This window comes from Daucus carota, chromosome 4, assembly GCF_001625215.2.
Source record: "Daucus carota subsp. sativus chromosome 4, DH1 v3.0, whole genome shotgun sequence".
Lineage (NCBI taxonomy): Eukaryota > Viridiplantae > Streptophyta > Magnoliopsida > Apiales > Apiaceae > Daucus > Daucus carota.
Window position 1 is genome coordinate 25,212,494 of NC_030384.2, and position 23,177 is coordinate 25,235,670.

The 23,177-nt window shown below is 32.0% G+C and overlaps 1 protein-coding gene and 1 long non-coding RNA gene across 6 annotated transcripts; one reads left to right on the forward strand and one right to left on the reverse strand.

The window, feature by feature from the left end:
- Positions 1–7,862: 7,862 nt before the first annotated feature.
- On the forward strand, positions 7,863–14,156 carry LOC108219051 (ubiquitin domain-containing protein DSK2a). Of its 2 annotated transcripts, none has more exons than XM_017392298.2 (8): positions 7,863–8,263; positions 10,203–11,000; positions 11,846–12,051; positions 12,183–12,296; positions 12,410–12,468; positions 13,433–13,461; positions 13,546–13,650; positions 13,734–14,156. In XM_017392298.2, exons 1-8 carry the CDS (start codon positions 8,023–8,025, stop codon positions 13,880–13,882), a joined length of 1,701 nt encoding a protein of 566 aa, XP_017247787.2. In that variant the 5' UTR covers positions 7,863–8,022; the 3' UTR covers positions 13,883–14,156. The 2 variants fall into 2 exon arrangements, with proteins under 2 accessions (XP_017247787.2, XP_017247788.2); XM_017392299.2 differs by having other exon boundaries at positions 7,877–8,263; positions 13,552–13,650; positions 13,734–14,090.
- A 2,704-nt stretch (positions 14,157–16,860) lies between these two features.
- LOC108218380 (uncharacterized) lies at positions 16,861–22,243 on the reverse strand. 4 transcript variants are annotated; one of them, XR_010291105.1, is made up of 11 exons: positions 21,951–22,243; positions 20,968–21,033; positions 20,813–20,870; positions 20,431–20,536; positions 20,009–20,108; positions 19,828–19,896; positions 19,643–19,715; positions 18,090–18,697; positions 17,812–17,925; positions 17,686–17,723; positions 16,861–17,578 (listed from the first exon to the last, which is right to left on the reverse strand). It is a non-coding gene; the product is annotated as an uncharacterized LOC108218380 (long non-coding RNA). The 4 variants fall into 4 exon arrangements; XR_010291103.1 differs by having other exon boundaries at positions 18,090–18,217; positions 18,475–18,697; positions 19,828–20,108; XR_010291104.1 differs by having other exon boundaries at positions 16,861–17,358; positions 17,521–17,578; positions 19,828–20,108.
- Between the last annotated feature and the right edge of the window lie 934 nt (positions 22,244–23,177).

Consider the following 23,177-nt stretch of genomic DNA (forward strand, 5'->3'; position numbering starts at 1 on the left):
GATCCCAAGGGCTAACTGAACCCAGTTCGGCTTCGGTCGTCGGCCCCCTGTCATCAGGTCACCAACTCAGTTAAACGGGTTATTTTCTCTCCGACCACGGATCCCATATGAACCAGGTATCCTGGAAAAGGCAGAATATTCCAACGGGTGATCCTTTTGTTAGGATTTTTCAGATAGAAAAAGGAAGAAAATCCTGATTATTCAGGACTTAATTAAATTTTGTTCGTTTAAATGTTTACATGTAGCACTTGATTCTCTCTATTTTGTATCATTACAATTTACAAGGCAGTATGATTATTTGGCAACTCTAGAAAATATGAAACACTATTAATTGGGTTGATGCACCAAATTAAACAAGAAGCCCAATACAGAACTTACAAATAACACTGTAAATAATTGGGCTTAGGTATCAGCCTTAAAGTATAAGCCCAAAACAAGATAATGCTTCCCAAACAGAGCTGTCTGCTCAGTCCCTGACCAGTGACCACCGTTGTTATCCTTGGCTACCACCAGTGATTTATTAAATTAATCTTAATCTCTGACTTTTTGAAAAAAAAAAATAATTCAATAATGCAAAGTCATACGTCGTCTGCAGATATAATCGAAATTGAACAAACGCAGAATCATATTGTCGCGATTCTTTAAGAGATACTCCCTCCGTCCCTCCCATTTCTTTACACTTTCCTTTTTGGGATGTCCCATCCAATTCTTTACATTTCAAAACTTACCCAAAATAGTCAATGGGTCCCACCACTTCTTCACTTTTCTTTCCTTTTCACACTACTTTTACTCCACTATCTTCTTTTTATACATTAAAAATCACCACTTCACCCACTTTTCTTTCTCTTTTCCACTACTTTATACATATTTCTTAACCTCCGTGCCCAACCCAAACGATAAGAATTGGGAGGGACGGAGGGAGTATGTACCTACTGTAAAGTCTGTAATACTCTCAATATTGTTTTGAGCAATCGATTATAAATGTATCACCATACAAACCTTTATCACTGAATCACAAACAAAACCCAAATATATTGGACTTAAAATCAATTTTCGTTTAATCAAACAGTAAATTTTAATTTATTTTTAATGAGTATAAAGTCACAATCAAATATTAGACAATCATCATATTCTTTTATAATTAAATTTTAGATCAAAGTTTATTCTTTCAAGTTCTAATAAAATTAGTTTCCTTTGTAATGTTATAAAATCTCATAGAAATGATAGATAGTCGGTTGAATATGTAGAGAAGGAAACAAGAGCAGCCAACACCTCGCACTTAAAAGTCCACAAGGGCTGGCCGCTAGCCACACCAAAAGAAAGAGACATCCTCATTCCACATTTTGTTTTAGCTAATCTTCTTCAATTAGAATATACTTTAACGTGGGATGACACAAATAAAGTAGCGAACAACTGATATTATTGGAAATAAATAGAACCGGAGGAATTAGGGGTGAGCAAAACCGAACCGGAACCGAAAAACCGGACCGAACCGTGTAAATTCGGTTCGGTTCGGTCCAAATTTTCTGAAAGTTCGGTCCATTCGGTCCGGACCGAATAGACCGAAATAAAGTTCGGTTCGGTCCGGTCCGTAAAAAAATATTTCGGTCCGGACCGAATAGACCGAATTGTCCAAAATATATATAATTTTAATTTATATTTATATTATATATGTATCTTATATGTTATAATTTTAATATCTAGTTTGTAAATTTAATTATATGTATCTTTAATGAATTGGGGGTGATTAATTAATATGAAAATTTTAAAATAAATCATGAATTTTAGTTTTATTTATAATATTTTTTTTATTTTTAAAATAATTTCGGTTCCTTCGGTCCGGTTCGGTCCATTATTAAATTTCGGTCCGGTTCGGTCCGAAAAAAATCTAAATTTCGGTTCTCGGTCTATTCGGTTCGGTCCGGTTTTGGACCGAACCGACCGAATGCTCACCCCTAGGAGGAATATCCAATAATCTGAAATCCAAGACCATGCATAACGCAATGCTTTCTCGGTCGTTGACTGCCCCTCAATATTGACTATCCCCTCCGTCCTACGATTCTTTATAGTTTTCTTTTTCGGATGTCCCATTTATTTCTTTACATTACAAAACCTTTTTAAAATAATTAATACGTCTCACCTCTTTTCCAATTTTCCTCCCATTTCACACTACTTTTATTCCATTATCTTCATTTTATATATTAAAAATCAATGGTTCCACCACTTCACCCACTTTTTTTTTTTATCTTTTCCACTACTTTACATATATCTCTTAATCTCCATGCTCAAATCCATGTAAACAATTGGGTGGGATGGAGAGAGTAACTATTTAGGAGTTTTTTTCCATATAAATGTGTAGATTAGATTCGATCGGTGTATATTAGTTCTTTTCTTTGACCATGCAATATATTCTTTTATAGAAAAATAGTGAAAAAAGCCGCGTTTCGCGGCGGTGTTATAAATTTTGATATGAATAACATAAAAATTATTTTGAGTCAATCTTCCTGTTAAACATATCTTTAATAAATAAAATTATAATTAATATAAAAATTTGTATAAGTGGCCATCATGTCAAACACAATACTGATAATAAAATTAGCTCGAACTTCCCTCCCGTCAAAGACAATATTAATCAATAATTATTATTTTTAAGATAAAATTAAATATTATAATTTAGATCAAAATTAGTTTGAGTCGCTCTCTTGTCAAATACAATACTAATAACAAAACATTATAATTTAGATATAAGATATTAGTTCGAGTCGCTTTACTGTCAAACACAATACTAATAAAATTATTCTAATTATGATAAAATTAAAGATTATAACTGGATAAAAATTAATTTGAACCGCGGTACCGTTTTAACAAAAAGAATATATTATAACATGGACAAAAAATTATTTTAGCCACTTACCCGTCAAACATAATACTAATAGAAAATTTATTATTATTTAGATAAAAATTAGTTTAGGCCGCCTCCCGTGCCCGTCAAACACAATACTAATCAAGAACTATTTACATTATTATTATAAGATCAATATATGATTCCTATTTTATATATCCTATTTTATTTTGTAATTATTTTGCCGTTTTAACCAAAAAAAATTATAACATAGATAAAAATTATATTAGTCACTGTCCCGTCAAACATAATACTAATATTATATTAGTGAAAAAAGCCGCGCTTCGCGGCGGCGTCATGATTTTTTTTTTAAATTCTGATATGAACTAATGTTATAACAACTTAAAAATTCTTTAATGTTATAATAGCTTAAAAATTCTTTTGAGTCATTTCCCGTAAAACATATCACTGATAAAAAAATATTATAATTAGTATAAAAATTTGCTTAAGTGGCCCTCATTTAATATTCAATCAGACTATCAAGAATCTTTGGATGTATGATATATTAAGGTGTATTGTCGTAAAAATTTGTTTGCTTCATAAAAGCCGTTTGATATAAAGTGTGATTACTTGGCGGCGGCGTGTAATATCTATTCGTAAATTATGAAATAAAATAATATATGAAACTTGTAATATTAAAAATTATAATTGGATAAAAATTATTTTGAACCGTGGTCCTGTTTTAACAAAAAAATATATTATAACATAGATAAAAAAAATTATTTAGCCACTTTCCCGTCAAACAAAATACTAATAAAAAAATTATTATTATTTAGATAAAAATTAGTTTGGGCCGCCTCCCCTACCCGTCAAACACAATACTAACAGAAAATTATTATTATTTAGATAAAAATTAGCTTGGGCCGCCTCCCGTGCCCGTCAAACATAATACTAATCAAGAATCATAAAATCAATATATGATTCCAATTTTATATATCCTATTTATTTATTATTATTTTTATTTAATGATTCCTATTTGTTAGTTAAAAAATATTATTCTTTTATTATTCTAATTTGTGTGCTATTAGTTTTTTTTAATGATTATTATCTTTATAGTCCTTAATTTTCTACTCGAAATTTAAAAAAATTATAAGACTAAATCGAAAATAAAAATTGTACGTATTACCTTACAAATTTTAAATATAAATTGTATTTTTTTGATTGTTAGTTTAAATAAATAAAATCCTATTTCTTTTGGGATTCCTAAATAAGAAGATCCTTGAATTTGGTTTTTTGAATTATAATTTTTTTTTGAATCCAAATTATAATTTAATTTATTATTGGAAATTCAAGAAAATTATAAGACTGAATGAACTATTGTCGAGATTGGTCGTAAGTCCATACATACTATTTGAATGAGGTTGTGAAGATGTCAAAATGTTTTATGTTATTTTCTTGTTGATTATTATGGAACGACGTGAGTTTAGCGCTACGAACATGTTTAGACAATGTAGGTTACGGAAGATGCTGATTTTTATTTTTTTAAATATATAATTTGAAAAAAATTAATAAAATAAGATTATAAATTTCACAACTTTTTTTGATTATGATTCGAACATATTTAGATTATTTTTTCAATATATCTTATCGAAAATAAAATTTTATAATATAAACTCAACTACATCTTCAATATATCTTATCGAAAATAAGAATCGTATATATTACTTAACAAATACTAAATACAAATTGTATTTTATCTATCGAACAATTCTAGATACGCCAACTTTATGATTCAAACATATTTAGATTATTCTTCTATATATCTTATCGAAAATAAAATTTTATAATATAAAATTCAACTACATCTTCAATATATCTTATCGAAAATAAGAATTGTATATATTACTTAACAAATATTAAATATAAATTGTATTTTATCTATTATTATCAGTTTGAATAAATATAATCCTATTTCTTTTAGGATTACTAAATAGAAAAAAAAATGTATCATCTTTAGAATTCAATAAGAAATATTATTTTATCATCTTTAGAATACAATAAGAAATACTAAATATGAAAAGAATTGTATTATATTTAGAATTCAATGGGAGAAGAATTGTATTACCTTTAGAATTCTTGAACCTGATTTTTTGAATTATAACTATATTTTCTCTCCGAAATTTAAGAAAAATCAGAAGACTGAATCGAACAATTCTAGATACGTCCGCATCCTACTTTATATATATATATTGATACTCCTTCCGTCTCATTTTATATTCTTTTTTGGGATGTCCTAGAACCTATTATACTTACTATTTTTGAACACTACTTTTCGCTATTACACCAACTACTTCTCTATCTTATATTCTCTTTTTTATTAAATAAACAGTATTACATCCACTACTTTCCTCCACTATTTCAAATTTATTATTAAATATTGATTGGCCCCACCACTTACCCACTTTTCAACAAAATTTACTATCTTTTTTCTTAATCTCCGTGGAAGTCAAATCAGCTCACATAAAATGAGACGGAGGGAGTACTGTGCAATATGTTTAAATTTTCTTGATATACACAAATTTTTATATTACAACAATTTACATAAAAAGTAAGGTTAATACGAATAAGATATTGAGGATTAGTATTAATTTTGTATATACGATTTTTAGAACGAGAACCCTTATATACGCATTTTTGTATATTATTTCCTAAAAGACTTGTACATATTTTTAGAATACATATCTTACATACATTAACATATTTTGATATCACAAATATAATCTTATTTTCTTACTCTTTTCAATCATATATAAAGTCACATATTCGTATAAACTTGACTAGTTAATAATTGATATTACCATCTCATCATCAATAACCACGGTTCAGAAAAATGCTGCAAAGAAATATGAGTGGGTTGCCAAATCAATTTTTTAAAATTTTAACTTGAAAGGGATTCAAAACATACATATGTTATTAGCATGTATTTGATGAGGAAAAAGCTGTACATAAAAAATATCGGAGACTATATTGTGCTAGATGGTATTATAACACCCGTACGTATACATAAAAAATTTAGGGTTAAGTTGTTGAGCGCTCCCTTTTTTTCCCATATATTACTAACATACATGTAACTGATTTTTTGAACAGACGGCTGAACCGAAGGCATTCGTCACCCATTGTTCATCATCATCCTATCGTTATCCAACTTTGTCTTATCTTGTGTGTTATAAAATTTAATTTTTATTTTCTTCTCAAATTTCACTTTTTGTTCTTATTTAGATTTGTGTGTGACACAAAATTTGTATAATCGTCATTATTGTCATAGAAATAGAAAATTAAGTCTACTTTCCATTATATCCCCCAAATAACAAGATTAGAATTAGTGTTTAAATTTTCAATTAAATAATCAACCGATTTTAAATATCGATAAAACCTGAGATCGTTTCTGAAATACAAGTTTGTGAGTATTTATTAATTCATACTACTAATTCGTTGTCCCTAGCATTGAAAAAAAAGGAGGAAACGAGAACAAGATATTATGAAAGGGAGCGGGAATGAGTAAAACACATCGATTAGCGGTGACAAAGGAAGAAATGAGAACGATATTATGAGAAGGAATGAGAACGAGTAAATACATAAATTTGAAGTCGATGATCGTTAGGTTTTGAGAACAACCTACTTCACATGGTGATAATCAAGGTTAGTAGAGAACGTCCAAATGAATGTATACACATAGATTAGAAGACGATGGTCGTTAGGTTTTGAAAACAACCTACTTAACGTGGTGATAATCAAGGGTAGTAGAGAATGTCCAAATGAATGTATACAAATAGATTTGAAGACGATGGTCGTTAGGTTTTGAAAACAACATACTTAACATGGTGATAATCAAGGTTAGTAGAGAACGTCCAAATGAATGTATAGATGACTTAGTTATTTAATATGGTGATTATTAAGATTAATAGAGAAAGTCTAAGTATGTGTATACGGTGTTTAGTGATTTTGTTTGGTAGACAGAAAATTGATTAATCAGGGTTAGTGATGATACGGATTGATATTAGAAAAAATAAAAGGTGGGAGTAAATAATACACATTTTACGAGAATCTTTTCATTAGGAAAAGAGTAGACATTTTCCACAAAAACAGCCACCGGGAGGATATGTATATCGAGAATCCGGACCACTACATCAAAATAATAATTATACACATGTCTGTTCAGAGAAAGCGGAAGCTGCCTTTAGAATCTACTTTTCTTGACCTGTTTCTGTAAATAAGTAGAAACATTTTTAAGAAGTTGAGAATGTCAGCTTCTCTTCCATCTTTTTTTCAAATACTTTATTAACTTATTTACTTCTAACTTCTAATCCACTTATTTATTTTAAGCAAAGAATCACTTTTTTAAACTTGTCCAGACATCGCGAAATTTAATATATTTTTTCCCAATATCTTAGAGGGGTGTATTCGATTGGGATTTTAATAGATTGTTTTTAGTTTATGGATTTTAATGGGTTGTATGTGATTTTGATTTTGTACGGATTCTTGATAAAATGTCGCAGAGTTAATACGATTTAAGCACAATGCTTCAAAATCATCATTGATTTTGGTGAGATTTCAAAAATTTAAAATACACCGAAGAATGCCACAAAATTCATTATTTTATGAAATCCAAAAAAATCCATTAGTATTTGAATACGATCAGATTTTAATAGAATCCCAATTGAATGCCATCAAATTTTAAAGAATAATTTGAAATCCTAATTGAATACCACCAGATTTTATAGTATAATTTAAAATCGCAATTGAATACCTTAAGATTTTAATATTTTTCAAACAATCCCAATCGAATACTCTCGGATTTCATAAATGCAAAAAAAAAAAACTTTAAAATCCCAATTCAATATACCCCTTTTGTTTTCTTTGCGACTTTACAATACCCAAAAAATGCTTTAAAATACGAATCCAATATACCCTTTTGCTCTCTTTGCGACTTTACAAAACCCATCCCGCATTGCATAAACAAAAGCACACATATAACGTTTTCACGTCACTCCCATTAAATACCAGTTGATTATACTCCTCCTTCCTCCTCTCCTCTCCTCTCCGTGTGTGTTTGATCATCTCATCTACCTCTTCCATTTCATCCAGCTAACTCCTTCTATCAATCACTTTATTCGATTAAAATGGGCGAGGAGAGCGAGTCAACTCAGTCGCTTCCCCTCGGCGCCGCCGCAGCCGACGACGCCGTTTCCATCAACGTCCGCTGCTCCAACGGCTCCAAGTTTAGTGTCCGAGCGAGTGTGGGATCCACTGTGTCGCAGTTCAAACAAGTCGTCGCGGAGAATTGCGATGTTCCAGCTGTGCAGCAGCGGCTGATTTACAAGGGACGGATCTTAAAGGATGATCAAACCCTAGATAGTTATGGTATTCGCCTCTTTCTCTTCTTTGTTTTCGCCTTTCGTTTTGTTTTAATTGCTTATTTTGCTGTTAATTGTTGTGATTCTGTTCATTTATCGAGATTATTCATTTCTGATACACCGTCTGTGTTATGTTGGGACCGGAGTAGTTTATGTGTTCGACAAGGTTATTGGCTCATTGAATCCTCATTTATCGAGGTTTTTAGGGCACTGGAGTATGATTATTGTAATGATGTGTTGATGTATATGTTGTCGGCATTAGTTATGATCTCGATTTCACTGGAAGCATTTGAGTTTTAACCTAATATGCACGTTTTTTTTACTACATAGGGGAATATCTAATATTATGAAGATCGCTTTCGTTTTGTTTTAATTGCTTGTTTTGCTGTTAATTGTTGTGATTCTGTTCATTTATCGAGATTATTCATTTACAAATACACCGTCTCTCTGTTATGTTGGGAGCGGAATAGTTTATGTATTCAACGAGGTTATTGGCTCATTGAATGCTCATTTATCAAGGTTTTTAGGGCACTGGAGTATGAAGCGGATCAAAACTCTTATTTTGGAATGTCAGTATATATATGATTATTGTAATGACGTGTTGATGTATATGTTGGCGGCATTAGTTATGATCTCGATTTTACCGAGCATTTGAGTTTTAACCTAATATGCACGTTTTTTACTACCTAGGGGAATATTTAATATCATGAATGTGTCATGGCGGTAGTGGTTCTAAAGTTTATTTTGTTCATCTGGATGAATTAATTGCTGTCCGTTAATCTTGCCTTGGCTGCTTATAGTTAGAAAGCGGATAAGATTTAAATTTACAATCTGAGCTTGTTTGTAGTTAATGTCTTTAAAGTCAATATAAGCGAAAATGCTGAAATATTTTTATTGACCGGCACTTGCTTTGCCAACTTCAAAGGTTATATGAATAAGTGTGTTCTGATTTTGGATGCCAAAACTGCTGTCTGAAGTATGTGACAGAAATTTCATTGTGTGAAAGCGAGATGCAACATATAAGAATTGAAAAAAAAATGTTTCGTATGAGTTGTCAAAATTTGGTTGGTTTAAGAGCAAGTAAATAGGGAGATTTCTCATCATGTCGATGATTACATGGATATGTTATGAAAATAGACTTCATTTCGTATGTTTTGTCCTGTACAAATGATTTGGGAATTTGGGGGGGGGGGGGGGGGAGTTGTTTGTTTACATATATGTTTATCTTTATGTTTCTTGCTTGTCGGGTGGGACCTACTGTCGCTCGCTTTTGTCACATGTTAAGTGTTCTCCAATGTATTGAGGTTTTATTTTGTTTGCATGAATAGGTAAGTACATACCTTTTTTGCTTGTCGATAGTGGCTTGACATTATTTTCTTTCTGCATTAAGGTTTCGTAATAAGTGTTCCCTAATGCAATTCAAACTTTTATAGAAGGAATGGGTTGTTTGTTTGCACAAATGAATAAGTATATACTCCGTTGCTTATCTATAGCGATTTGCTATGGCTCTCTATCTACGCTAAGGTTATGTGTAATATGTAAGTTACATAATGTAACTCAAGCTTGTGCAGTGTTGTTCCTCTGTGAATGTTGGATATATTTTCTGTCTGTGGTCTCATGGAGATGCTTATCATCTTCATATTTCCTGCAAAACTTCAGTTTTAAATGCATTTAATGTTTTGCACTTGTGCCGTGGTTCTTTATATTAATACTGCCTGAGTATAACTTAAACTTTCGAGTTTATATACCTAAAGATAAGCTGCTCTGATTGACCTGAGGTCCACATAGCTCATGTTCTTCAGATGCATTTTTATAATTGACTTCTAGATTTTTGTTATGGATTCACAACTATTAAGTGTTTTCATGTTTTTCTGCTGCAGTAGATTATTTGGCCTATTATATATTCGTCAATAATATTGTTTCATTGTTTTTGGGTGTTGCTAAAGGTCTTCAAGCTGACCACACCGTGCACATGGTTCGGGGTTCTCCCCCTATTGCATCGCCACCAGGTGCTGCAGCTTCGAGTGTTGGAAATCCAAATGCCACTACCAATGCTACCCAGCCTGTTAATCCTATTGATGGAGGGGGTTTAGGAGGTGCTGGTCTTGGGGCATCACTGTTAAACGGTCTTGGTGGTTTTGGTGGGCTTGGCTTAGGTGCAGGCAGTGGTACTGGTGCTCAGGGCTTATTTGGAGCTGGACTTCCAGAGTTTGAACAAGTTCAACAGCAACTTGCTCAAAATCCCAACATGATGCAGGATATGATGAATACACCAGCCATTCAGAACTTAATGAATAACCCAGAGATAATGCGCAGCTTGATTATGAGCAACCCCCAAATGCGTGATATCATTGATCGGAACCCGGAACTTGCGCATGTTCTTAATGATCCTGGCATTCTTAGGCAGACATTGGAGGCTGCTAGAAACCCTGAACTCATGCGTGAGATGATGCGCAATACTGATAGGGCAATGAGTAACATTGAATCATCTCCTGAGGGTTTTAACATGCTTAGGCGCATGTACGAAAATGTTCAGGAACCTTTCCTGAATGCTACAACAATGGGTGCAGGGGCTGGAAACGATTTAGGATCAAATCCATTTGCCGCGCTTCTAGGAAATCAGGGTGGTGGTAACCAAGGCACAAATGCCTCTAGCGACACTTTGAACACCGGTTCTGAAGCAGCTGCAGGGACTACTATTCCTAACAGCAATCCTCTTCCTAACCCTTGGGGTGGTACTGCTGGTAAGCTTAATTGTATAGTTCATTTTATGACCTTTCTGCTTTCTGTAAGGAATATTGGAAGTAGTTTGTGTCAGTAGGATAGAGAACATATGCCATTAGTAGGTATAAATAGCTGGAAACAATAAGACCTAAGCGCCATATGGGTTTTGCAATGTCATTATACCAGAGTTTGACCTGAAGATCATGATATACTGATTAAAGAGAGCAGTTGCTTTCTGTACTAGTTCTTAGAATTTATAAGGTTTCAACTACTTTTTATTTGTGATATGTATTATGACATTGTACCAACTACCAAGAGATGCCCATGTATGCGAGGAGATGCTCATGTAAGTGCACCAAGGCAATAGAATTTTTTTAGCTGAATAGGACAGGATGACAGATGCTAATGGAGTTGTATACAATGTTATAAAATTTGTTTGGATTTACTAATCTAAAGATCACTATGTTATTTATTACTGGATTAAGTTGAATATTTGTGCATAATATTTACCCATTACTTTCTTCCTTCTATATTTAAAGAATATTTATCATACTTTTTGCCAATATAATTTAACACATGCAAGTGAGTAGGCTAACAAGTGTCAAACATTAGGTTTATTGTTTTAAGTAATCAACGTGAAAAGTTGTACATGTACCAGATGGCAGATGGGTGTCATGTCAATTTTGTGCAAATATGTGATCCTGAATGGTTACTACAGTAATACTTGTTTGCAGCAACAAGAAATGCTGACATTGGAAGTAAAAGTTGGCAACCTGTTTTCCTGATTTTCGCGGCCAAATAATTACTTGAGCTTGTAATATGATATATATATAGTTTCCTCACTTGCAGTGCTGTGTGTAAGCAGGTTCCCAAACAAATACTGCTGCAAGGTCAAATCCAACAGGAGATGCAAGGGGAGCAGGAATTGGTGGTCTGGGAGGACTTGGTCTCCCAGGGTTGGATCAAATGGGCGGTGTTCCGGATCCATCAGCGATGAACCAACTTCTGCAAAATCCAGGTGTTTCACAGATGATGCAGAGTCTGCTTTCAAACCCACAATACATGAATCAGGTAAGTGTATAGAGTACTGAATGTCTTCTAAAATATAGGATGTTCTTTTCAGCTAATTAATTGTTGGATGTTGTTAATGCTTTAGATAATATATAGATTTTATTACTTAAAATTCTTCTTTATAATTTCAGTTTCTTGGAACTAATCCTCAACTCCAGAGTATGTTTGACATGAACCCTCAATTAAGAGAAATGATGCAGAATCCAGAAATCATTCGTCAGCTTACGTCTCCAGAAATGATGCAGGTTCATAAGAATGCAGTCATCTGTTTGTTCTCTTGTCTTCACCTTTCAGTGGACCTTTCTTTTATTAACAAACAAATGGTACGATAATTTGACGATTGATATTTTTCTTGCAGCGGATGTCGACATTTCATCAGGCACTTCTTTCTCAGCAGAACAGACCACAAACAACTCAGTAAGTGCAGTGTTTCATGTAACATGTTGCTATAGCAAATATATTTGGTCTTGAATCTTGATGTTGTATATTAGGTAAAGCACTGATGTTAGTCAAAACCTTAAGCTAGCGGGCATCTGCTACTTTGTTATGTATAATTTATCTAGTTTACCATGTCTGGATAGTGGTGAATATTAAATAGGGTTTCAAGGTTTCTGAAGAGTGAAGACATGTAGTGTTAAGCTATTCCTGAAATTTTTTCCGAGGACTTGAATTTTTTGAAACATCAGGTTTTAGTCAGAAGGAATGAACTATGGGCAACCCGAGTAATTAGGTTGTGATTTTATTGTAGGTATTAATAGGGTAGCATGATATACTAGGATTATAGGGAAAACTTTTTGTCTTATCTCATGCATCATGCAAACGGACCTCGCCTGAGTTATTGCGATCTTAAATAGACACACTACATAAATATTAGTTCCAGTGGTAGTTTAATCACATTATCCAGCACTTTCCAGTTCTATTCTTCAAAAGATTGAAACTGTTATAATTATGCTTCTTCTTGGGTAATATCTTTTTGCATCCAGCTACATGGATCGGTTAGTATCCTGTGATCTTTAGTAGGCTCTGTTGATAGATTAATTTAAAGCACACACTTGTTCGTGCAACAAGAAAACTGCCTTTATAACTATAATAAATTAGTTAATCTATCTATTATAGAAATAGGTGAAGCGTTAATAGAAGTTGGGGGTGAACCAGTAAGCATGTGTTAATTATCAAAATTCAATTTCTTTTATAGGTATTAAAATTTAACTTACATCAACTACTGCTATTAAATTGTTTTGATTTTTTGTTAAGATCCAACTCCACTTCGACCTGATTAGCATATCTGGAGATGGATTAAATATTTTGCACGTCGCTTCATCTTATTGTATATTGTTTACTAAATACTAATTTTATTGGTTGTTTTGCTGTTTTCTTGCAGGGAACCAGCTCAAACTGGTGGGACTACAGGTATATAAGAGTCGGAAAGTAGATAGCTAAATAAATTTTCAAAAAGTTTCCAATCTAATATGCATGTTCCTGTTCCAATTGAAGGTGCAGGAGCACAAAACAACATGGGACTGGATATGTTGATGAATATGTTTAGTGGACTTGGTGGACTTGGAGCTGGTGGCTTGAATGTCCCAAACACTTCCAATGGTACACTTACTGTTGAATTTGCAATTTGATATTGATTAGCATTCTTTACCCTACTAAACTTGTTTTTATGTTTGTTCGTGTAGTGCCTCCAGAAGAACTCTATGCTACTCAACTTTCGCAACTTCAAGAAATGGGTTTCTTTGATACCCAAGAGAATATCAGGGCATTGCGTGCTACCTCAGGGAATGTGCATGCAGCAGTGGAGAGACTTTTAGGCAACCTCGGGCAGTAGCACCATTTCTGTTTCCTCGGAAACTTGGTGGTGTGTAAACTTAATCAAGTAATACAAGTGTCTTGTACAGACAATAGACATGTCAGGCACTTGTTTTAATAAGTTAAACATTTACATAGTTAGAGTTGAGAACTTGGTAAATGGTGTGGCCTTTGTAAAACAGGAGTCTCAAACATCCTCCCTTAGCATATGCCTGCCTGTTTGTGTACATGCATTGTTAAAATTTTTGTTTTAAATTATTATTATAAACAATTGTTACAGTTCCGGAGACTAAGTCCCTGGTTTTGTGTATTTGATCGTATCTGTTAAAGCTATATCTTGTTTAAACAGCAGTTTTTGTTCAGCAGTAATTTGGGGGACGTTTAAGGTGAGATCAACATGCCTTGAAACCTGTTTATGCCTGGAATCTGGATCAATATGATGTTGATCAGTGCAAGTCTAAAATTATGCAATATTTAGTTAAACTGTTTTCATTAGTTGGCTGTGATTAAGTTTAAACAAAAACCAAATTTTTCTACAATATTTAGTAATAAGTATAACTAATGCAGTAATGCTGCACAATACTTTACCCTTGAAATAAGTAACACCACCCTTGAAATAAGTAACATTCTTATTATAAGTTGTACCTTCGAAATCTATATTATACTGGAAAAAAGTTGTGCCCTTTAAATAAGGAATAATCTTATCAAAATAAATTGTTTTTCCGATACTAGTATAAAGAAGATAAAATTGACAATGAAAAACGTTTTTGTTTGGGAAAAAATTGATAATGAAAAAAATATTTTTTTCCAAACGCCCTTATTTTATTTTTGTAGTATCTAAATCAGTAATCTCTCTATAATCTCTCTATAAGAATAACTGTTTTGTTTTTATAATATTTAGATCATTAATTTTCTGATAATTATTTTTGTTTTTGTAAAATATTATATTTGATGAGATATTTGAATTATATAAGTCTTCTCGATGATAAACGGATACATAGAGATGATACTATAGTTTTGATAAACTAGTTTTTTTTTTCTTTTTTTTTTTTCTGACACAAAAAGAAAGATTTTATTAAGTCAAATCTTTACATAGAATAGAAAGGAATTCCGGATGGACATTGTCCTTTCCCCACTGACGATCAGCTATTGAAGAGTTATGACTTGATAGGTAATGAGCCACGCTATTTGCAAACCGTTTTACAAATCTTAACATTACGTTTTGTTTTTGCAATCCTATCAAGAGCAGCCTACAATGAATTGTATGAGCTTCGAATCCATTGGACTATAATGAGACAATCAGTTTCAATCGTAGCGTTGTAATCTTGCTTCTCTTTCACCGAGCTGAAAGCCTCACGGATCTCTGTTGCTTCTACTAACTCTGGAGTTACCGTACCTTGAAGCACTTCGACTTAGCTTCAATTAGGTGTACATTGTGATATCTGACTATCTGAGCATGACTGAATCTGTGTGGATTGGTAAAGAGCGATGCATCAATATTAATCTTGACTTTGTTACATTTTGGAGCTTGCCAAGATATTCTTCCATCCTCAGGCGTCAAAAGACTGATGGAAGGAGTAAATTTTTATCTTGGACGTATTGTCATTGATCAAGAACAAACATTGCTGAATTTACCACCTCTAAAACCGTCAAACATCTTTGATTCTAAACAAGATCATTTCTATTTTGCCACACCATCCAACAAAGCATAACTGATTGAATTATAACTTTTTTCTTATCATGAGAATAAAGTGTCTGTAACCGGTCACCAAAAGTTGTGAACTCACCTTATTATTGCTAATGATGCTGCTGCCCTACAACTCTCCGTAAATGGGCATGAAACGAGCGTATGAAGAATTGATTCAACAGAATTTTGACATAAAGGACAAATAACATTAATAGGAACCTGTTTTGTTCTGAGAAGATCCTTGGTAGGTAGACAGTTTTGAACAGCCCTCCACAAGAAATTCTTTGCCCTGGGTGGAATTTTCAGATTCCATAATTTCCTCCAAAACCCCGGGTTATTGTCTTAACTACTCCTTCTAGCATTGAAGCTCTAGGTATTTGCTCTTCACTGTATAAGTACTCAGTTTTTTTTCTCTTAATTTTAAGATTATTATTTTAAAAAGATTAAGCATATTGAATTGTGAATTGTCATAGAGGTTGTAAAATTTGCTCCTAAAATTCAAAACTAGATTATAAAGCTAAATTTATTTAGGTTAAAAACTTGTAAATAATAAAATTTTAATTTACACTAAAACTGATTTTGCGACTTGTCTATTTATTACGAACTAGGTATTTTTGCCCGCGCTTCGCGTGCTCTAAGTGCATCTATTAAAATTTTGTTTTTTTTTATTCATATTTTTTATATTGTTTTGTTGTTATGGTTATATTTTTACTTAATCAATTACTTTTACTTATATTTTTACTTAATCAAATATTTTATTTAATCAATTATAAATTTTCTATTACTTAAATTTATTTTATTTATAAATGACACGGGTCAAATTAAATTATTAAATTACTATTTTATTATTAATATGAATAAATATTATATACGTCATCAAAATATTATTTTATTAAAAATAATAATTATTTTCATGTGAAACATTGAAAAAAGAAATTAATTCTTATAAAATTCTATTAAGCATAATTTATTCATCTACATGTCTATTCAAAGAAAAGCTCAAACATTCTACCATCCTTGAAAATCACTTTTTTGGACTGAATAAAATCACAATATACAATTAATAAAATTAATAGAAATATTCTCTTAAATGATGATATCAAATAAATTACAAACTCCCTGACCAAAAATAAATAAATTACAAACTCAATTTTATTTTAAATGAAATAATATAGCTATCTTTCTCCATGTCTCCATCTATTTTTCTCTTTTGCTAAGTGGCAGTAGCTACTTTATATTTAGTCATTCAGGCTCTTTTACTGTCATCAAATCAAGCTATTGCTGATGCAGGCACTCAAGATTCTCCGAGATAATAATAAAATTCTGATAGCTTACCCAGAAAAAAGTCATTGACATTCATATCAATGGTGTAGGTCTGGACCAAGCAGAACCCATTCATCCATATGAATTTCTGTAATTAGAAGATTTTCTGTCTTTGTTGGTTCCATTAGGCAATCACCTTCATGCATTAGTAAGATGCACCATATAATCAGATAACATTAACACACGTAACAGAATGTCTTCGTGCAAAGCTAATCTAGGAATACCGAGGTCAAAAAACTAATATCTACTCCAAGCAATCTTGTATAGCTCAACCCCAGAGGAATTACATGACCATCATTGTGGTATTACTTCTGTCTTCTTTTTTCTCAACAACATCCCCGACCACATCCAGGTTTTGTGTTAATGTTGCTAGTATAACCAAGTGGCCTGCCATTCCTTGGAGCTGCAAAAGTATTTTTGCCCTTCATCTGCACCTCTTTCCCTCTGAACCCTTAATCAGAATGAGGACCTTGTGCGACCGAAACCTGACGTGGTCAAAGTAAAGTACTACAGAATACATGTGACTTTGTCCAGAACAAACGTTGTATAAAGCTTGTAGGATAATGTTCAAGTTAAAATTCTATATTGGAATGGTTATTTGCACCATAAAAAAAAGAAATTGATGAGTTGGGAGTATAAGACGATACCTACTTGTGCATCTGCCTGCAGAATGAAATCTTGTTGACCGAATTACTCAGAATATAGCTACCTGTGCTTAATCAGAATGAACAAAACTATAATTTTTATTTAAAGAGATATTGTGTAATAATCAATCGAAACAATAGTAACCGATCATGAGGAGAGGAGAATACCTACCTGTGGACGACAATAAAATTCAAGAATTAGAAATCTGGAGAAGAGAAGATTATTATCAGTTTCAAATTGATTTGAAATCTGGAGAAGAGAAGATTATTATCAGTTTCAAGTATATTTATTACCTCCTTTTATCAAGGTTTGATGTTTAGATACAGGTAGAGAATCCTCGGCAAACCTCTGCGCATACAACTGCTCTATTCCCGGACCTCTTCCTCTACGTCTGGCAGTTGTGCTTGCTGTAATACATGTCGGAATTACCAAAGCTGATATATATTTGCGTTCAAAAACTACATTAAAATGTTTTACAGATTAAACAAAAGCCTGACCATCTGAATTTCCACGTGCTACATTAAAGTCTTTCATATCAATACAAATTAGGACGTGAATGTAAATTGCTTACATTGCGAGATGTGAAATAGTAAATCCTTGTTTTGAGCTTCCAGAAGTTAATTATGCCTAGACCTCTGCCTCTTCACTTTTGAACTGATAAGTGTAGGTTTAAGACGAAAAATTCACATTAAATTTTTCCTGTAAATTGAATAGTAGAATGAAATATGAGATGATACCTGAGTTTATTGTGTTTTCATGTCTAGTTTCGAAATCAGAAGCATTTGATTGGAGACTATTGATAGCAACAAATCTAAAATCTAATGATAACAACAAATTCCTAAATTATGAGAAACTGAATCACTTAAAGATTATTGTAACAAAGGAAATTAAATTGGATTTTAATTGGAGAAAAATTGCTAAAATATGAATCGTGACAAATTGGAATCCTTGTATACCTGCTGGTTTTTTCCGGTTATTATTGCTGGTTAGTAGCCATGAAACTTCAAGTATTTCTGTAGTATCCTCACATTGTTTGTTTGGCCACAAAGAAATTAAATAACATAAATTTCAATAATAACAAAATTGCTAAAATATGAATCATGACAAACCGGAATCCTTATATGCCTGCTGGTTTTTTTCGGTTACTACTGCTGGTTAGCCATGAAACTTCAAGTATTCCTGTAGTATCCTCACCATTGTTTGTTTGGCCACAAAGAAATTAAAGAACATAAATTTCAATAATAATAAACCTTGAACAATATTAACTCTTTACAAATTATATTTCACTACATTATATAAAAGATTATATACACAATTAGCTAAAACTATATTGTAGGGATATGAAATTGTTCCCATATCAGGTGCAGGAACATCTGTCACCAATCAGATCATGTATCTACTGCATAAAAACTATGCTAATTCATTCTAGCTCAAAAATACTCCCTCTTTTAGCACCACCGTAAGGCACTACTCTTTTCCAAGTCATTAGTATGCTGACGCATTCACCTCGTCAGGATCAACCAACAAACATCTATCAGTCCAGTTATTTTTGGCCATTTACGACCCAAATAGATTTTAATTTCGATATGATCCTTAAATTTATACTACAAACCATTTATACTTTTTAATGTTGAAAGCAAGAACCTTATACCATTGAATAGAGCATGCTAAAAGAGAGAACAAATATAAAACTAAGCAGAGGCTGGTAACGACCTACATTACTCAACCAAATAGAATGCAACAAACTAAACACTTATAGTTTACACATGTATGAGCCCAACTCTCCTCGATGATTATTAAATTACCTTCGAAAGTTTAATCATTATAGGGCATGGAAACATGCATGAGTTAAAGAAAGAACTAATCCTGACATAACATAACAACAACACATTTCATTTGTTAGATTAGCCAGGAAGGACTATACTTTGTTTCTGGAAGATAATATTAACATTTATACCACATGCTTTTCACTTGGAACTTGGTCAACCATGCAACAACAAAGCAATATCCCAAACAATATTCCCAAGAAATATCATAGAGTAATAAAATATTTTATCAAATTAGCTACAGAAAATAACTAATGTTTAAAATTCACAGAATTATCACCCATTTCAATTTTCTTACCATTTAATTTTGTGTCCAGTAGTGACATAGTTTGATCCTTGGCATTGTGATCAACGACAATAAGAGAAGTTCGCTGTGAACAATGAATGGCAGAGGATCACAAGTAGAAATTCATGGCCTGCTTGTAACTATTAAATTTAAAAGTCACCAATATATAGTGTTTTTTTTATGTTAATAGTACTAACCGTTTGAAGGCAGTGAAATCAAGTTTTGAGAAGGAGTATGGACTATGTTAGCAATTTCAGATGTATGGTCTATAGACGGAAAAAGATAGTAAATGGTGTAGCCTTTAACATCAAAAAGAAGATTAGCGTCTATTTGTTGAACAAAAGCATGCCGCAATTTAGAACTCTGTGCAATGTTCACCTCCTCGATTAGCAGATGTGCAGTTACCACCTAAATTTGTTTTGCAAATGCTAAATCCTGAACTCGTCACTTATATGTCGGGCCTCCAAAGTCGGGGAACCTGTTAGTTTGCACACCAAAATAGGATCAATTTGACAGTTTAAAATTTTAGCCTTTAAAGAAGTATAAAATCACACACACACACACACACAACATCCATTCCAGGCTTCTGTCCAAATTGAAGGTTTATAGGGTCTTTTGGGAAGAATTCACCTTGGTAGACTCCATTACATGTATTAATCTGCAGCACTTACACAACTTGATCACTAATGATCTTGCTTTTAAAGTGAGAAATAAGTTATATAACTTTAGAATAAAACATGAGGACATTTCAACAATGACGATAACAAATAATGAAGAATTAATGAGCTTTGAACTCAAACCTGAGAGAGCATGATAGGGCCTCCTTGAGACTCTTTGTAACCTTGAATGGCTCATTGTATGTCCTCAAGCTAATGCCCAGAAGTATGTCAAGCCAAATAGGAAACCCTATGAACACATTACACAAAACACACATTATAAATTAGTGTATAAATGAAATTTAAAAGAATAATTCACTAACTACACAATAATCAATAGAAGTTTTATGACACATTAACGAACAAAATCTCAAAATGATCATTCATATTTTTAAAAAAGTACAGGACACTAAGCAAAACTAATTAGTACCAAACATTAAAAGTTTGAGCAAAATCAAATATACCAGTAACAAAATAATAGTGTAAGCAATGTGGTTCCATAACATAAAAATATTAAATTACCAACCTTGATATGCCACAATCCTGGTTGATTTTTGTTTACTCCTAACAAACACTTTATGCCTCTGATTTATAGTAATAATAAATTAGAAATCATACATGACAAACTATAACAAAATCAAAATAAATTTAATCCAGAAGAAATAAAAGACAAACACAAACCACTATTTTTTTTCCAAGCTTCCACCATCAAAATCATAGCCCCTCTCACTACTTTCACCTACAACACTTACAATCCACAATAATAAAAAATATAATTAAACTTTTAGGTTATGGTTTGAGAAATCTATAAATTTCAAGATTTGAGCTGCAAATGCATATGTTCCAAGAATGTTTTGTTTTATATTTTTATTAAAGAAGAAGATGCTACCACCACTAAGCTCAGATATCCATTTGAATTCAAAACAGAAATGGTTAAAAAAATTTCAAAAAAAATACACTAATATTGCAACATACTAACATGCTCAACTCTTTCTTTAAAGTTCTGTAAGCAGAGCATCAGAATTAGATGAAGGCACATATCAGCTTTTTTATTCTGATAAAAAAATGATGCATATGTTCTGGTGCTAACCTGATGCATATGTTTCCAATAAAGAAATGGTGACAACTTATGATTAATACCAAAAACTTGTACATGACATTGGTAAAAACACAACAAATAAAGAGTTAATAGTCACTCTATTGATAACACTTGACAACCATTCTGTTATGCAAAAATGCATATACACCATTGCCAGACTTTTTCCTTGGCTCACCTAATACATACATATACTTAAAGAGTTAATAGTCACTCTATTGATAACCATACAACACTGTATTATGAATTAAGGCAACTATAGTGTGCCAAGTGAGAAGTATTACCATCAATAATTTCAGTTTTGAGATGAATTCCAAGTACGTTTACGGGTCCAGTAAAAGATCAACTAAAATACTTGCAAACAAAAATAATAGTATTAGAGAACCATAAAGACAGACATGTTTTAGTTCCTGGATTTTGCAAGAGTGGACGGTATAATCATTTGGGCAACTGCATCAGCACATCACTAATGTGTCCAATCAAATTAAAGAAAATAATTAAACTTACACAATTAAATTTTCAAAAAAGAAATAGCAAAACCTATAAAAACACAATTGTTCATCCTTACCCAAGTTAAGGTAGCAAAGTGAAGCCAAGCCTTGTAATTCGATATGTATCAACAGCGATCTCCGGAACCTCATTACTCAAACTCCCGACCATCACTTATTTGATCAGACTCTGGAGAATTATCCCCAGCCTCTCCGCCGCACTGATTTAAAAGAGTGAAACCTTTAATTGAGTTGGAACTGCTAGACCCAGGTAAAAGCAGCTTCGCTTCTATTCTGTATGAATGATCATCACCAAGGGACAACACGGATAGAATCTTGAATTACGGTAATAGTGAAGGAAAGAAAATTATACAGAGCGAGAGTAGTAGTGGAAGGGGATAGACAAATATACAAATATATGAAATCAATTAAATGAATCAAAATGAAAAAAGTAATAAATCAAAATAGCTAATTAACAAATTTAATGGTGTACTAATATATATATTTTTTATGTAATCTTGTGAAAATATTTTAACTATATCTTAATTTTAAATATTTTAAGAAAAGACGATTAGCAGTTTAAGAGGTATATCAGCTTTTCAATTTTTAAATTTTGAATGCAATATCGTACAAAAAATCTTCTAGAGTGCTTAGGAAGTCTTTCCATGTTTAATTTGAAAAAGATAGGAAGTTGATAATATATATATATATATATATATATATATATATATATATATATATCGAATTTTGAGTACAATATCATACAATAAAATCTTCAAAATGTTTAGGAAGTCTTTCCATATTTAATCTGAGAAAATAGGAAGTGAGTAATTATACAAATATATACATACGCATACATGGATTTCCATACGTGACATGCTTGTATATGTAAACCTTACGTGTTTAGTAACTCAATCAGTAATATGAATTAAAGTAGGCCAATATATTTAATACATTACTTTTTTTATGTCATCTTGTGAAAATATTTTAGCTATATTTTAATTTTAAATATTTTAAGAAAATGTCATTAGAAATTTTAGAGGCAGCTTTTCAATTTTTGAATTTTGAATGTAATATCGTAAAAAAAATCTTCTAGAATACTTAGAAAGTCTTTCCATGTGTAATTCGAAAGAGATAAGAAGTAACTAATTAATATATTGAATTTTGAATTTTAAATTTAGTGAATCATAATACAATGAATGCATATCAATATTCGGATTTATTACATTTTCAAATGCTAGCACTGATTATGGGATTGATTGAGCAAGTGTAATATATAATAAAATCTTCTATTTAAAAATTTCCAT

Excerpts from the sequence above, each read along its gene's own strand:
- LOC108219051 (XM_017392298.2), top strand. The coding sequence starts at position 8,023 with ATGGGCGAGGAGAGCGAGTCAACTCAGTCGCTTCCCCTCGGCGCCGCC. Across the intron at positions 11,001-11,845 it reads CCCTTGGGGTGGTACTGCTG|GTTCCCAAACAAATACTGCT; the intron begins GTAAGCTTAATT and ends GTGTGTAAGCAG. Across the intron at positions 12,469-13,432 it reads AACAGACCACAAACAACTCA|GGAACCAGCTCAAACTGGTG; the intron begins GTAAGTGCAGTG and ends GTTTTCTTGCAG.